We start from the raw sequence: 14,195 nt of genomic DNA, 5'->3' as shown, positions 1-14,195 counted from the left end.
AATCACATCGGCCTTGTGGGCGCGTGGTCCCGTCGGGAGAAGTAGGAGGGGTGGTGTGTGTGTGTGTGTGTGTGTGTGTGTGTGTGTGTGTGCTGTTGAGAGTAGGTGGAAGAATGAAGCTGCACCACGCTTGAAGCCCTTCTCATGAATGAATGAACAATGGACAACAAGCGCTCTGTGACGTCTGCAAGCTTCCTGCCAATCCTGACGGCGTGCGCATATTCAGCCACCTGAGGGCTGGCGATGACGCTTTTCAGGCCGGGAAGGGGTGGGGGGGGGCTGGAGATCGTAAGATATGAAGAGCGTGAGGTTGACGTTTGAAGACGAGGCGAAGCATGAGGGTTTTAAAATGCGTGCGACGACAAAGGAAACACAACCATTGTTGTGGTTTTACTAGAAAAAAGTGATAATTATTCAATGCATGAACATCCACTTGCTTGATTGACGCCAATGATGATCACATTCCCTCACTAAAACTATTACAGATTTTTTTTTTTTTAATATTGTAAAATGACATTTATCTCTTAACAGTACCATATTTTAAATAATATAACTTAGATTTTTCTTGAATTGAACACATTTTTTTCCTCACAATATTCCAACTTTTTTATGGTAATAACATTTTCTCGTCATGCTAGGACTTTTTTCCCCACACATCGTGATCTTTTTTCTCATAATTTTGCGTATGTAACTTTTTCTCGTGATATATTACCATTTAAAATATTTTTGCCGAACCACTATGACTCCTAATGTTACAACTTTTTTTATCGGATTTTATTTCTAGGGCATTCTTGCATCATAATAGCACTTTTATTTGTATTATTTCACCATGTAATAAAACATTTACTGTTAACATTGCAACTTTTTTCCTCCTTGTAATACTCCGACTTTATTGACTTTTTCTATTTTTTTCATAATTTATCATATTTTTTTTCTCTTAGTGTTGTGACTAGCATAATGCCTTCTCGTAATACTCAGAGAATATTGTAGTAATACTCCAATTTTTTCTACTTATTTTTTCTCGTAACATAGCAACTTTTTATTTTTTCTTGTGTTATTTCCCTTATGTTTTCTCGTAATATCGCGACTAATATGACTTTTCTCGAAATACTCCGACTTTATCCTAGCAATACTCATACTTTTTGGAATACTTCGACCTCTTTGTAAAAGCAGTAATATTCCGACATGTTTGTACTTTTTTTTTTTTCTTATTTTTGGAAACTTTTTTTATTTTCTTATAATATGTTGTTTATATTTTCTCCTAATATTGCAATCAACATGACTTTTCTCAGAATACTCACTTTATTCTAGTAATATTGCCACTTGTTTGTACCATTTTAACTTTTTTTTTGTAATTCTGCTGCTTTTTTTTCTTAACATTGCAACATTTCAATTAATACCGTGACATTTTTACTTTACTTGAATTACTCTGACTTTAGTAAAATAATAAATAAATAAATGATAAATGGGTTATACTTGTATAGCGCTTTTCTACCTTCAAGGTACTCAAAGCGCTTTGACAGTATTTCCACATTCATCCATTCACACACACATTCACACACTGATGGCGGGAGCTGCCATGCAAGGCGCTAACCAGCAGCCATCAGGAGCAAGGGTGAAGTGTCTTGCCCAAGGACACAACGGACGTGAAAAATATTTTGTAATAGTGTACATTTTTTCCCATAACTTTACAACTTTTTCTCGTAATTCTGACTTTCCAAATATTATGACTTTTTTTTCTTGTTTTTTCCCAAACAAATTCTCAATCGTATTTTTTTCTCAAATTACAACTTGTTCTCATGAGACTTTTTTCACTCAAAAGTTTCGTAACAATATATTTTTCGTCATTTGATAAACTTTGCCTTTGGGTGTAAGATTGTAAATTCTGATTGCAGCATCAGGCATTTCTGACTTCAGGGACCCGAGATAAAAAAATAAAAAAAAGTTAGAGCTTTACAAAAAAGAAAGACGTCAAAGAGTGTTTGCCACAAAGAAGGGCCTTGAGGAAAGTAAGCGTGTTTTATTACATATCACAGAGCAAATTCCTGTCTTGTTACAGCAAATCAGCCAATGGCACCTTTTCACTTGTTTCTTGTTCTTCACAGAATTCCTTGTCGGATATAATCGTAAAGCTGCAGGCTTCCACGGCCCACTTTGTGGAGTGCGTGCGTCCAAATGCCGGCATTCAACCCGACGCTTTCGACAGCACCCACGTGTCTGCCCGGCTGCGTCATGTCGGCGTGCTTGACATGGTGCGCACCATCCGTTATGGCTACCCCGTACGCCTGTCCTTTGTGGGCTTCATCAGCAGGTCAGTGTGTGTGTTTGTGTTTGCGTGTGTGTGCGTGGCAGACATACAGTATATCCCCAAGGATCGAGGAACTAAGCTTCCATATCTGCATCTTAGATGAGACTCAGTAGAGCGCAGACCTCCGCCAAGGCCCAATTGTTTTTGAAGAGTCGTGTTGTGTTGGTTTGCCCATGGCTTTACTAGTTAGCAAGCTTCTTCTTGGTCCTTGGAAGCTGAAGAACTGATTCGTCAGCTTAATACGAATATTTTTTTCTGTATCTACACTATATTGCTAAAAGTATTTGGCCACACATCCAAATGATCAGAATCAGGTGTCCTAATCCAGTGTTTTTCAACCTTTTCTGAGCCAAGGCACATTTTTGTCATTGAAAAAATCCTGAGGCACACCACCAGCAGAAAACATTAAAAAATGAAACTCAGCAGCCAATATTTACAGTAAAAAGTCATTCTCGCAATTGTTGGATATGACTTTAAACCATAACCAATCACTATAGCTCTTGTCTCAAAGTAGGTGTACTGTCACGACCTGCCACATCACGCCATGACTTATTTTGAGTTTTTTGGTGTTTTCCTGTGTGTAGTGTTTTAGTTCTTGTCTTGCGCTCCTATTTTGGTGTTGATTGTCATGTCATGTACGGATGTACTTTGTGGACGCCGTCTGCTCTTCACGCTGTAAGTCTTTGCTGTCGTCCAGCATTCTGTTTTGTTTACTTTGCAGGTAGTTCAGTTTTAGCTTCGTATTGCATAGCCATCCCTAAGCTTCAATGCTTTTTCTTAGCGGCACTCACCTTTTGTTTATTTTTGGTTTAAGCGTTAGCAACGTTCCCTCTAAGGTGCGCGCCTGCGCAATAGCGCAGTGCTCACGCGTCCTCTGCGCACAGCAAATTAATGCCGCGCAGAAAATCAAAAATCCCATCTGAACTTTAAACAAAATAAACACATTACAATTTATTCTGTATGATTTTGCAATGCAACTCTGTGAGTGACAAGTAACAACAAGAGTGGCCCCAATAAATAAAACAATCTTTGTCGACACAGTTCAATTATCGTCTGTCGAGACACTTTACGGACAGGAATTCCATCAATCACTTTATTGAGCAAAACTGTTTGTAACCACACCAAAAACATGAGTAAAAAAAACTTTTGTCTATAAAAACTGGTAATTTTTTGCCATACAAACCAGGCTTAAACCAACTTTGTCATCCGTCATATCAACAAAAGACGCTCGCTCTGTCTCACCTGCACCAACACACGCACTCATGGCACTTAGCCAGTGCTGCGTTTACGACCACACAAAAAGTCGGACAACCCCAACGCCACACAATGTGTAAATACCAGGTTGTAAGACTCTTGACTCCTCAATCAGATGTGTTCTTATTTTACTGCCATTTATTAAGAATGTTAATCTAAGGATATTATTCATGAAATATTGTCACTAGATTTCCTAAATGCTAATAAAAAGATGTATTTTACAGACAGAAAGTTACAGGAACTAAATGTAATCTCTGAAAGGGGTAACATTTCTTTTTTTTTTGTCCTGTCCAATCCAATCCAATCCACTTTATTTATATAGCACATTTACACAACAAGAATGTTTCCAAAGTGCTGCACAGCCATGTTAAAAACAATATTAAAAACAATATTAAAAACAATATTATGCTACACCAATGACTAAATAAAAACAAAGAATAAATGAATAGAAAACCAATACAGAGACAATATAAAAAAAAAAATATGATTAAAAACGATTTTAAAGGGTAAAACCAATTAAAACAGTAAAATAGACATCAAAATGTATTAAAAAAAACACACAGGACAACAGAGGACAGAAGACCACACAACTCACGTTGTGTTAAAAGCCAAGGAATAAAAGTGGGTCTTAAGACGAGACTTAAAACACTCCACTGTGGAAGCAGTTTGAACATGGAGGGGCAGAGTGTTCCAGAGTTTAGGGCCGACCACAGAGAAGGCCCTGTCTCCCTTGGTTTTAAGTCTGGTCCTGGGCACCGGGAGAGAGCTTTTTGGCTAATGCCAGCATAAAGTGCATTGCAGTAGTCCAGGCGACTTGAAATAAAAGCATGCACGACTTGCTCAAAAAGGTTAAAAGATAAAAATGGTTTTACCTTTGCTAAAAGACGAAGATGATAAAAACACGATTTTAAAACGCCATTGACTTGTTTGTCAAATTTAAAATGGCTGTCTACAGTGACGCCAAGGCTGGTGACTTTGGGACGCACATAATTTTGCAATGGTCCCAAGTCAGTGAGGGCCGGACCAAAAACTGAAATATCCGTTTTTCCCTCATTAATTATTCAAAAATTCTGGGCTAACCAAGCCTTGACATCACATAGACAGTTGAGAAGGGGTGTCAGGGAGCCGTGGCCTTTTGAAATTGGCATATACATTTGGCAGTCATCTGCATAAAAGTGATAAGACACTCCCATGTTTCTTAAAAACATATTTTTGATGTTCAAACTGATAAACATTTTTTTTTGGGCAAATAATCATTAACTTTAGAATTTGATGCCAGCAACACGTGACAAAGAAGTTGGGAAAGGTGGCAATAAAAACTGATAAAGTTGAGGAATGCTCATCAAACACTTATTTGGAACATCCCACAGGTGGACAGGCAAATTGGGAACAGGTGGGTGCCATGATTGGGTATGAAAGTAGATTCCATGAAATGCTCAGTCATTCACAAACAAGGATGGGGCGGGGGTCACCACTTTGTCAACAAATGCATGAGCAAATTGTTGAATTGGTAAATGGTAAATGGGTTGTACTTGTATAGCGCTTTTCTACCTTTTTAAGGAACTCAAAGCGCTTTGACACTATTTCTTGCACTTACAAAATGTAACATTGCAACCTTTTTTTATCCAAGTAATATTATGACTAGGGTTGTACGGTATACCAGTATTAGTATAGTCCCGCGATACCAATGAATCATATTCGGTACTATAACGCCTCTGAAAAGTACCGGTACCCCCCTGTGTATATATATATATATATATATATATATATATATATGTATCAATCCTCAGGAGATCTCCTGAGGATTGAGGAAACCCCTCATGAAACAGGCCTGTAGAGATGAAATAGTCTTGTGATTTTTTCCCACACATACATATTACGCTCTACCACGGTATCGAGCACTATTTTTTGGATAATCTAATTAAGACATATATATATATATATATATATATATATATATATATATATATATATATACATATATATTCAGCCCGGCCCCCAACCAATTTTTTTTAACCCGATGCGGCCCCCGAGTCAAAAAGTTTGGGGACTTCTGTTATAAGATATATTACATTATAAAAATATAATACAATAAAAATGTGTAATATTACAAGTAAGTTATTATTATATATGGTATAATGTTATTAGAACAATGGTTTAACATAAGAAAAAAAAGTAAATATAACGTTTTTTTGTTTTTTTTAGAGAACAGACAAGAAAATGCTGTGTTATTATGGGAAAAAGTTGTGATTGAAAAAAAGAAAGAAAAAATAGACGTTATGTAAAAAATTGGTAATATTATGAGGAAAAGTGAATATGCAGAACTGTCCTCATGTGAACTTGTTTTCAGAAGGTTAATGTGCTACAAATAAAGCTGAGTCTGGCTGCATTGTACAATATTTGAATTAGGGTTGTACGGTATACCGGTATTAGTATAGTACCGCGATACTAATGAATTATATTCGGTACTATACCGCCTCTGAAAAGTAAAGGTCCACCGCCCCCAGCCCTCGTCACTTCGTGACATTGCTGGTTTACGAGCAGACGAGCATGTTCGGCAGCGCACAATCACAGAGTACTTACAAACAGACACAGTGTGTAGATAGAAAAGGGAGAACGAATGCATTTTGGCTTAAAAAGTAAAGATAAAGGTGAAGTTATAACACTGAAATGCTCATCGCTGGCACTTTAAGACATGGCTAGCGAGCTAACGGCTAAAGTCCAGCCGCTGTTGGCAGTGTTTTAGCTACTTCTAAATCACTAATCCTCGCCTCCATGGCGACAAATAAAGTAAGTTTCTTACGAGTATCATCCCTGCAGGACGAGGAATAGCTAAACATGTTTCACTACACACCGTAGTTCACCGGTGTGAAAATGTAAACAAACGGCATTGGTGGATCTACACCTGACATCCACTGTAATGATACCAAATACAAGCGCGTATCTAGTCGATACTGCTATGATTACGTCGATATTTTTTGGCATCACATCTTTTTTCGTTTTTTTTTTTAATGTATATTATGTTTATAAACTCAGGAGATATGTCCCTGGACACATGAGGACTTTGAATATGACCAATGTATGATCCTGTAACTACTTGGTATCGGATTGATACCCAAATTTGTGGTATCATCCAAAACTAATGTAAAGTATCAAACAACAGAAGAATAAGTGATTATTACATTTTAACAGAAGTGTAGATAGAACATGTTAAAAGAGAAAGTAAGCAGATATTAACAGCAAATGAACAAGTAGATTAATAATCAATTTTTACAGTTTGTCCCTCATAATGTTGACAAAATAATAGAATGATTAATGACACAATATGTTACTGCATATGTCAGCAGCTAAATTAGGAGCCTTTGTTTGCTTACTTACTAATAAAAGACAAGTTGTCTTGTATGTTCACTATTTTATTTAAGGACAAACTTGCAATAAGAAACATATGTTTAATGTACCCTAAGATTTTTTGTTCAAAATAAAGCCAATAATGCAATTTTTTTGTGGTCCCCTTTATTTACAAAAGTATCAAAGTACTGAAAAGTATCGAAATAATTTTAGTACCGATACCAAAATATTGGTGTCGGGACAACACTAATTACGACATTAGAACAAATGATGCATGTCCAGTATTCTGTTACCCTTCAAAAAGGCCTGCATCTTTCTGTCTGTGTCCTGAATGCCTCGTCGTTCCACGTTGTCATGCACTCCAAAATCATTATTAAAAGGAATTTGTTCAAATTTGCAAAGTAGGAGGCTCTCTCCAATTATCTCAGTGCATGTTTGGCCATTTAGGTGAATATACACCCCGGCTTTCTACGTTCAAAGGAAGCCAGAGGTGGGCCCAAGACTTTTGCAGAGTACAGTAAATGAAGTCATGTGCCTTAATGGTCTCTTTCAGACAGTCAGATCTTCAGCATCCAAAAGTCACTGCAACCCCGCTTGTGGTGGGAAGCTCAAAATGACCTTAAATAGATTCAATTTTGGGAGAATGATGGGAGTCCGTGGCAGCTAATGAACGCCTTTATCACATTTCTTCTCATGTCAGCGTGACACGCACACCTTAGCCAGCGAGTTAAAGCGTATGAGGTCTCCGTGTCCTCCATTTTTCTGCATTGCTACACTTTTTTTCTTTTAACTACACTGCTACTTTTCACAGCTTGTTCTTCACGCTCCTTCTGCCATTGCAAAATGTATTTTTATTTTTTTCTTCCGGGAAGCAGAGAGGATGATGTGATTGTCTGACTATATTTCACTCTCACTCTACAATCCCTCATACTTTTGCAAATTCTTAGAAGAAACGACCAATCTTTCTTTCCTGGCTCTCATCCCCTTGGTATTGTCTGGTTTAGTAGGTAACAAGGATTAACATGAACATTCCTGACACATTATAAAGGAGGACAAAGCTGATCACATGACCTCAACCTCCCCCCCCAAAAAAAGTTTCCACTACCCAATTGTAAACATCACATCACAATCTTCTTGCTCTCGCTTTTTACAGCAGTGATGTCAGACTTTTACTGTGATTCAAATGCAAAGTAAAAAACATTCGGTGGTTCTTGGTAGCCCAAGTTTTTAATGACTTGTTTTTACCAAAACGTAACCCCGTCTACGACCATCTCAGTTATCAGACCGGCCAAACACTGCGCATCCCAAACTACTGCGTTTTTCGTGCTCGGCTCAGTGTTTGTGTTTTTTTTTTTTTATTGACCGCGGCTGCGAAATAAGCCATTTTTGGGTCAAAAAAAGTTGTGAGTGCCAGCATTTTATAAAGAAACACGATTGAATCCAAGAAAGAAATTGTAGCAAAGTATGAAGGTGGCGTCTGTGTAGCTAAAAAGCCATTTTTGGGTCAAAAAAAGTTGTGAGTGCCAGCATTTTATAAAGAAACACGATTGAATTCAAGAAAGGAATTGTAGCAAAGTATGAAGGTGGCGTCTGTGTAGCTAAAAAGCCATTTTTGGGTCAAAAAAAGTTGTGAGTGCCAGCATTTTATAAAGAAACACGATTGAATTCAAGAAAGAAATTGTAGCAAAGTATGAAGGTGGCGTCTGTGTAGCTAAAAAGGAATTTGTCCATATAATCCGTCAATTATGTTTAATATCAGTAATGTGTATATACCAGGGGTCACCAACGCGGTGCCCGCGGGCACATACTTGCCAACCTTGAGACCTCCAATATCGGGAGGTGGGGGGGTGCTTGGTCGGGGTTGGGGGCGGGGGGCGTGGTTGGGGGCGTGGTTATTTACAGCTAGAATTCACCAACTCGAGTATTTCATAGATATTTCATATATATATGTGAATTCTAGCTATATATATATATATATATATATATATATATATATATATATATATATATATATATATATATATATATATATATATATATATATATATATATAGATATATATATATATATATATATATATATATATATATATATATATATATATATATATATATTTATTTTATTTACATTAAAAAAATACTTGAATTTCAGTGGCCATTAGATGGCAGTATTGTCCTGTTTAACTTCTCCGTTCATGATGAGTATATAATTTCGGCCACCGTGTTCAATGGAGAAGTCTGTTCTACATATTTACAGGCAACATACACCTTCCCCTTCGAACTGTCCTGGATGAACTGAAATTCTTGTTTCCATTCGTTTGAATTCGTTAGGCAAGCTGTTTATATTGTGGGAAAGCGGACGTGAGAACAGGCTGTCCCCACTCAGTCTCAGGTCCGCATTGAGCTGGAGGGGGCGTGGCCTCCAGCTCCGGCTGAATACCGGTAGTTTGTCGGGAGAAAATCTCTGCCGGGAGGTTGTCGGGAGAGGTGCTGAATACCGGGATTCTCCCGCTAAAAACGGGAGGGTTGGCAAGTATGCGCGGGCACCAGGTAGCCCGTAAGGACCAGATGAGTAGCCCGCTGGCCTGTTCTAAAAATAGCTCAAATAGCAGCACTTACCAGTGAGCTGCCTCTATTTTTTAAATTGTATTTATTTACTAGCAAGCTGGTCTCGCTTTGCCCAACATTTTTAATTCTGAGAGAGACAAAACTCAAATATAATTTGAAAATCCAAGGAAATATTTTAAAGACTTGGTCTTCACTTGTTTAAATAAATTCATTATTTTTTTTACTTTGCTTCTTATAACTTTCAGAAAGACAATTTTAGAGAAAAAATACAACCTTAAAAATGATTTTAGGATTTTTAAACACATATACCTTTTTACCTTTTAAATTCCGTCCTCTTCTTTCCTGACAATTTAAATCAATGTTCAAGTAAATTTATTTTTTTTATTGTAAAGAATAATAAATACATTGTAATTTAATTCTTCATTTTAGCTTCTGTTTTTTCGACGAAGAATATTTGTGAAATATTTCTTCAAACTTATTATGATTAAAATTCAAAAAAAATATTCTGGCAAATCTAGAAAATCTGTAGAATCAAATTTGAATCTCATTTCAAAGTCTTTTGAATTTGTTTTTAAAAAATTTGTTCTGGAAAATCTAGAAGAAATAATGATTTGTCTTTGTTAGAAATATAGCTTGGTCCAATTTGTTGTATATTCTAACAAAGTGTAGATTGGATTTTAACCTATTTAAAACATATCATCAAAATTCTAAAATTAATCTTAATCAGGAAAAATTACTAATGATGTTTCATAAAAATTTTTTTAAATTTTTTCAAAAAGATTCAAATTAGCTAGTTTTTCTCTTCTTTTTTTCGGTAGAATTTTGAATTTTAAAGAGTCGAAATTGAATATAAACTGTTTCAAAATGTTATTGTCATTTGTTTTGTGTTTTCTCCTCTTTTAAACCATTCAATTAAGTGTAAATATCATTAATTATTAATAATAACATGGAGTTAAAGGTAAATTGAGCAAATTGGCTATTTCTGGCAATTTATTTAAGTGTGTATCAAACTGGTAGCCCTTAGCATTAATCAGTACCCAAGACGTAGCTCTTGGTTTCAAAAAGGTTGGTGACCCCTGGTTTATACTATTCACTTGTGATACTGCAACTTTTTTCCCATGACTTTATCTTGTATTACTCATTTTATTAAAGTAATATTACAAATTTGTTTTGTACCGTTGTATCATAGTTATTTTTTTCTCGTAATTAAACACCTTTTCCCTTTTAAATAAATAAGAGTACTGTTTAGCTCCTTGATTGATGACATAGTGATAATGACAGAATTAACATTTATGATAACAGTATTTTTTTTGTTTTTAATATATTACATATATATACCGTATTTTTCGGACTATAAGTCGCTCCGGAGTATAAGTTGCACCGGCCGAAAATGCATAATAAAGAAGGGAAAAAACATATATAAGTCGCACTGGAGTATAAGTCGCATTTTTGGGGAAATTTATTTGATAAAACCCAACACCAAGAATAGAAATTTGAAAGGCAATTTAAAATAAATAAAGACTGAATAAGTGTACGTTATATGACGCATAAATAACCAACTGAGAATGTGCCTGGTATTTTAACGTAACATGCTGAGAAAGCACGACTCCAAGACAAAATATGTTACTGTTGCAATTGGAAAGTTAGGTGTAAGAGTCATTCAAATAACTATAACATATAGAACATGCTATACGTTTACCAAACAATCTGTCACTCCTAATCCCTAAATCCCATGAAATCTTATACGTCTAGTCTCTTACGTGAATGAGCTAAATAATATCATTTGATATTTTACGATAATGTGTTAATAATTTCACACATAAGTCGCTCCTGAGTATAAGTCGCACCCCCGGCCATACTATGAAAAAAACTGCGACTTATAGTCCGAAAAATACGGTATATACATACATATACATACATACATATATATATTACATACATATATATATATATATTATATTATTATATATTTAAGATAATACAATGTTGTTTCTTGGAAAAAGACGTTATTTCCTAACATTACAACTTATTTCATAATGTGAAAACTTTACTCTATTTTTGGGTGTCTGGAACGAGTTACTAACAAAACTGAGGCACCACTGTATTTGTGGGTAGGACTATCCAACCTAGATGTAGTAGGAAGATGTAGTTTTATCGAGGACTTTTTGAGTGTCAGGTATTGATTGATTGATTGATGGATTGAGACTTTTATTAGTAGGTTGCACAGTGAAGTACATATTCCGTACAATTGACCACTAAATGGTAACACCCGAATAAGTTTTTCAACTTGTTTAAGTCGGGGTCCACTTAAATTGATTCATGATACAGATATATACTATCATATATATACTATCATCATAATACAGTCATCACACAAGATAATCACATTGAATTATTTACAATCAGGGGTGTGGGGGGGGTAGGATATGGACAGCAAGTAGTGGACATAGAGAGAGAGAGAGAGAGAGAGAGAGAGAGAAAGAGAGAGAGAGAGATCAGAAGGCATAAGAATAAGTATCTGCATTTGATTGTTTACATTTGATTATTAGCAATCCGGGGAGGGTGTTAGTTTAGGGTTGTAGCTGCCTGGAGGTGAACTTTTATTGCGGTTTTGAAGGAGGATAGAGATGCCCTTTCTTTTATACCTGTTGGGAGCGCATTCCACATTGATGTGGCATAGAAAGAGAATGAGTTAAGGCCTCTGTTAGTTCGGAATCTGGGTTTAACGTGGTTAGTGGAGCTCCCCCTGGTGTTGTGGTATACAGTTGTGCGATGAGAAACAACACTTGTTTAAGGTGGCGATCTCACCCAACTATTCAGTGTTAAGACATGAAGTGTTTTTTCGTTATTATACTATTTGATGCAATGGATGTGGGTATTTGACTTCAACTGTCTTTCTTGTGGTGTCCCTCAGGGCTCCACTTCAGGTCCCATTCACTTACTTTACTTTTTTAAGTACAAAAAAAAAGCACATGACAAACAATCAAATAAAATTCCTCAATTGGCTTGATAAAAAGCGAAAATTCTAATTGTGTAGAACTGAAGACGTTCGGTATAAAACTACGCACTCCAATCATTTGCTTACTGTAGCTGATGCTTCCAGCCGCTATTTATTTTTTAGCATTTGTTTATTTAAATTTTTGACAGTTAACAGAACAACAAAACAATACAAATCAAATGTTACTCCCCCCACCAAAACAAAACAAAAATCAGGCAAATAAGTACGGGCAAATATAGATATAAAGCCGGGGACATCTGCACTTCTGAATGGCCCGAACATGGTGCAGCAATACACAAAAGCAAACAAAAGGCTCATCAATCATCCACAACTCAACCACGTCTCAATCGGGGCCAAACTGGAGAGCAGCCTCCTTTACATATTTTAAGAAAGCACTCTATACTTCTTGAAATTTTACAGAACAACCATTCAATGTCAGCCTAATTTTCTCTAATTTAAGGAAATAAAAAAAGATCTCTAATCCAGCGGGTGTGGCAGAGAGGCGCTGCAACCTTCCAGTTAAGCACAATAAGTCTTCTAGCTAACAAAGTAGTGAATGCCACCAGATTCTTTTTGGATTTGTTGAGAGAAGATGACAGAGGGGCATCCATGAATGGTCCACTTAGAGGATTCGGTTTAATCCTTTCGCCAATGACCAAAGACAAAGTATTAAACATTTATGTCCAATAACTTCACAGGGATGGACAGAGCCAAAACATTAGTATTAAGTTAGCTGGAGACTGTTGACACCGATCACACAATTCAGATATTCCGTCATACATCTTAGCTACCGTATTTTCCAGACCAAAGGGCGCACCGGATTATAAGGCGCACTACCGATGAATGGTCTATGTTCGATCTTTTTTCACATAAAAGGCGCACTGGATTATTGGGCGCATTAAAGGCCTACTGAAATGAAATGTTCTTATTTAAACGGGGATAGCAGGTCCATTCTATGTGTCATACTTGATCATTTCACGATATTGCCATATTTTTGCTGAAAGGATTTAGTAGAGAACATCGACGATAAAGTTCGCAACTTTTGGTCGCTGATTAAAATGCCTTGCCTGTACCGGAAGTAGCGTGACGTCACAGGTTGAAGAGCTCCTCACATCAGCACATTGTTTACACCAGCAGCGAGAGCGATTCAGACCGAGAAAGCGACGATTACCCCATTAATTTGAGCGAGGATGAAAGATTCGTGGATGAGGAAAGTGAGAGTGAAGGATTAGAGTGCAGTGCAGGACGCCAGGGTGTATCTTTTTTCGCTTAGGTACAAGGGCATTGCTGGTTTACGAGCAGACGAGCATGTTCGGCAGCACACAATCACAGAGTACTTACAAGCAGACACAGTGTGTAGACAAAAAAGGGAGAACGGACGCATTTTGGCTTAAAAACTAACGATAAAGGTGAAGTTATAACACTGAAACGCCCTCAGAAGAGGTGCTTTAAGACATGGCTAGCTAGCTAGAGGCTAAAGTCCAGCCGCAGTCGGCAGTGTTTTAGCTACTTCTAAATCACTAATCCTCGCCTCCTTGGCGACAAATAAAGTACGTTTCTTACAAGTATCATCCCTGCAGGACGAGGAATAGCTAAACATGCTTCACTACACACCGTAGCTCACCGGCGTCAAAATGTAAACAAACTCCATTGGTGGATCTACACCTAACATCCACTGTAATGATACCAAGTACAGGATCGGATCTAGTTGATACAACTA

The 14,195-nt window shown here is 36.8% G+C and overlaps 1 protein-coding gene across 7 annotated transcripts in view; it reads left to right on the top strand.

Annotated features, from left to right (window-relative positions):
- Positions 1–14,195, top strand: part of myo16 (myosin XVI) — a 375,845-nt gene that overhangs the window by 278,296 nt on the left and 83,354 nt on the right. For all 7 annotated transcript variants that reach the window (XM_062069026.1, XM_062069027.1, XM_062069029.1 and 4 more), the window contains one exon: positions 2,106–2,311. In XM_062069026.1, coding sequence (XP_061925010.1) covers positions 2,106–2,311 — 206 coding nt within the window. The remainder of the gene's footprint in view (positions 1–2,105; positions 2,312–14,195) is intronic.

The sequence above is a fragment of the Entelurus aequoreus genome, linkage group LG14 (genome assembly GCF_033978785.1).
Source record: "Entelurus aequoreus isolate RoL-2023_Sb linkage group LG14, RoL_Eaeq_v1.1, whole genome shotgun sequence".
In the NCBI taxonomy this organism is placed as follows: Eukaryota; Metazoa; Chordata; class Actinopteri; order Syngnathiformes; family Syngnathidae; genus Entelurus; species Entelurus aequoreus.
This window is presented reverse-complemented; position numbering and strand designations above follow the sequence as displayed.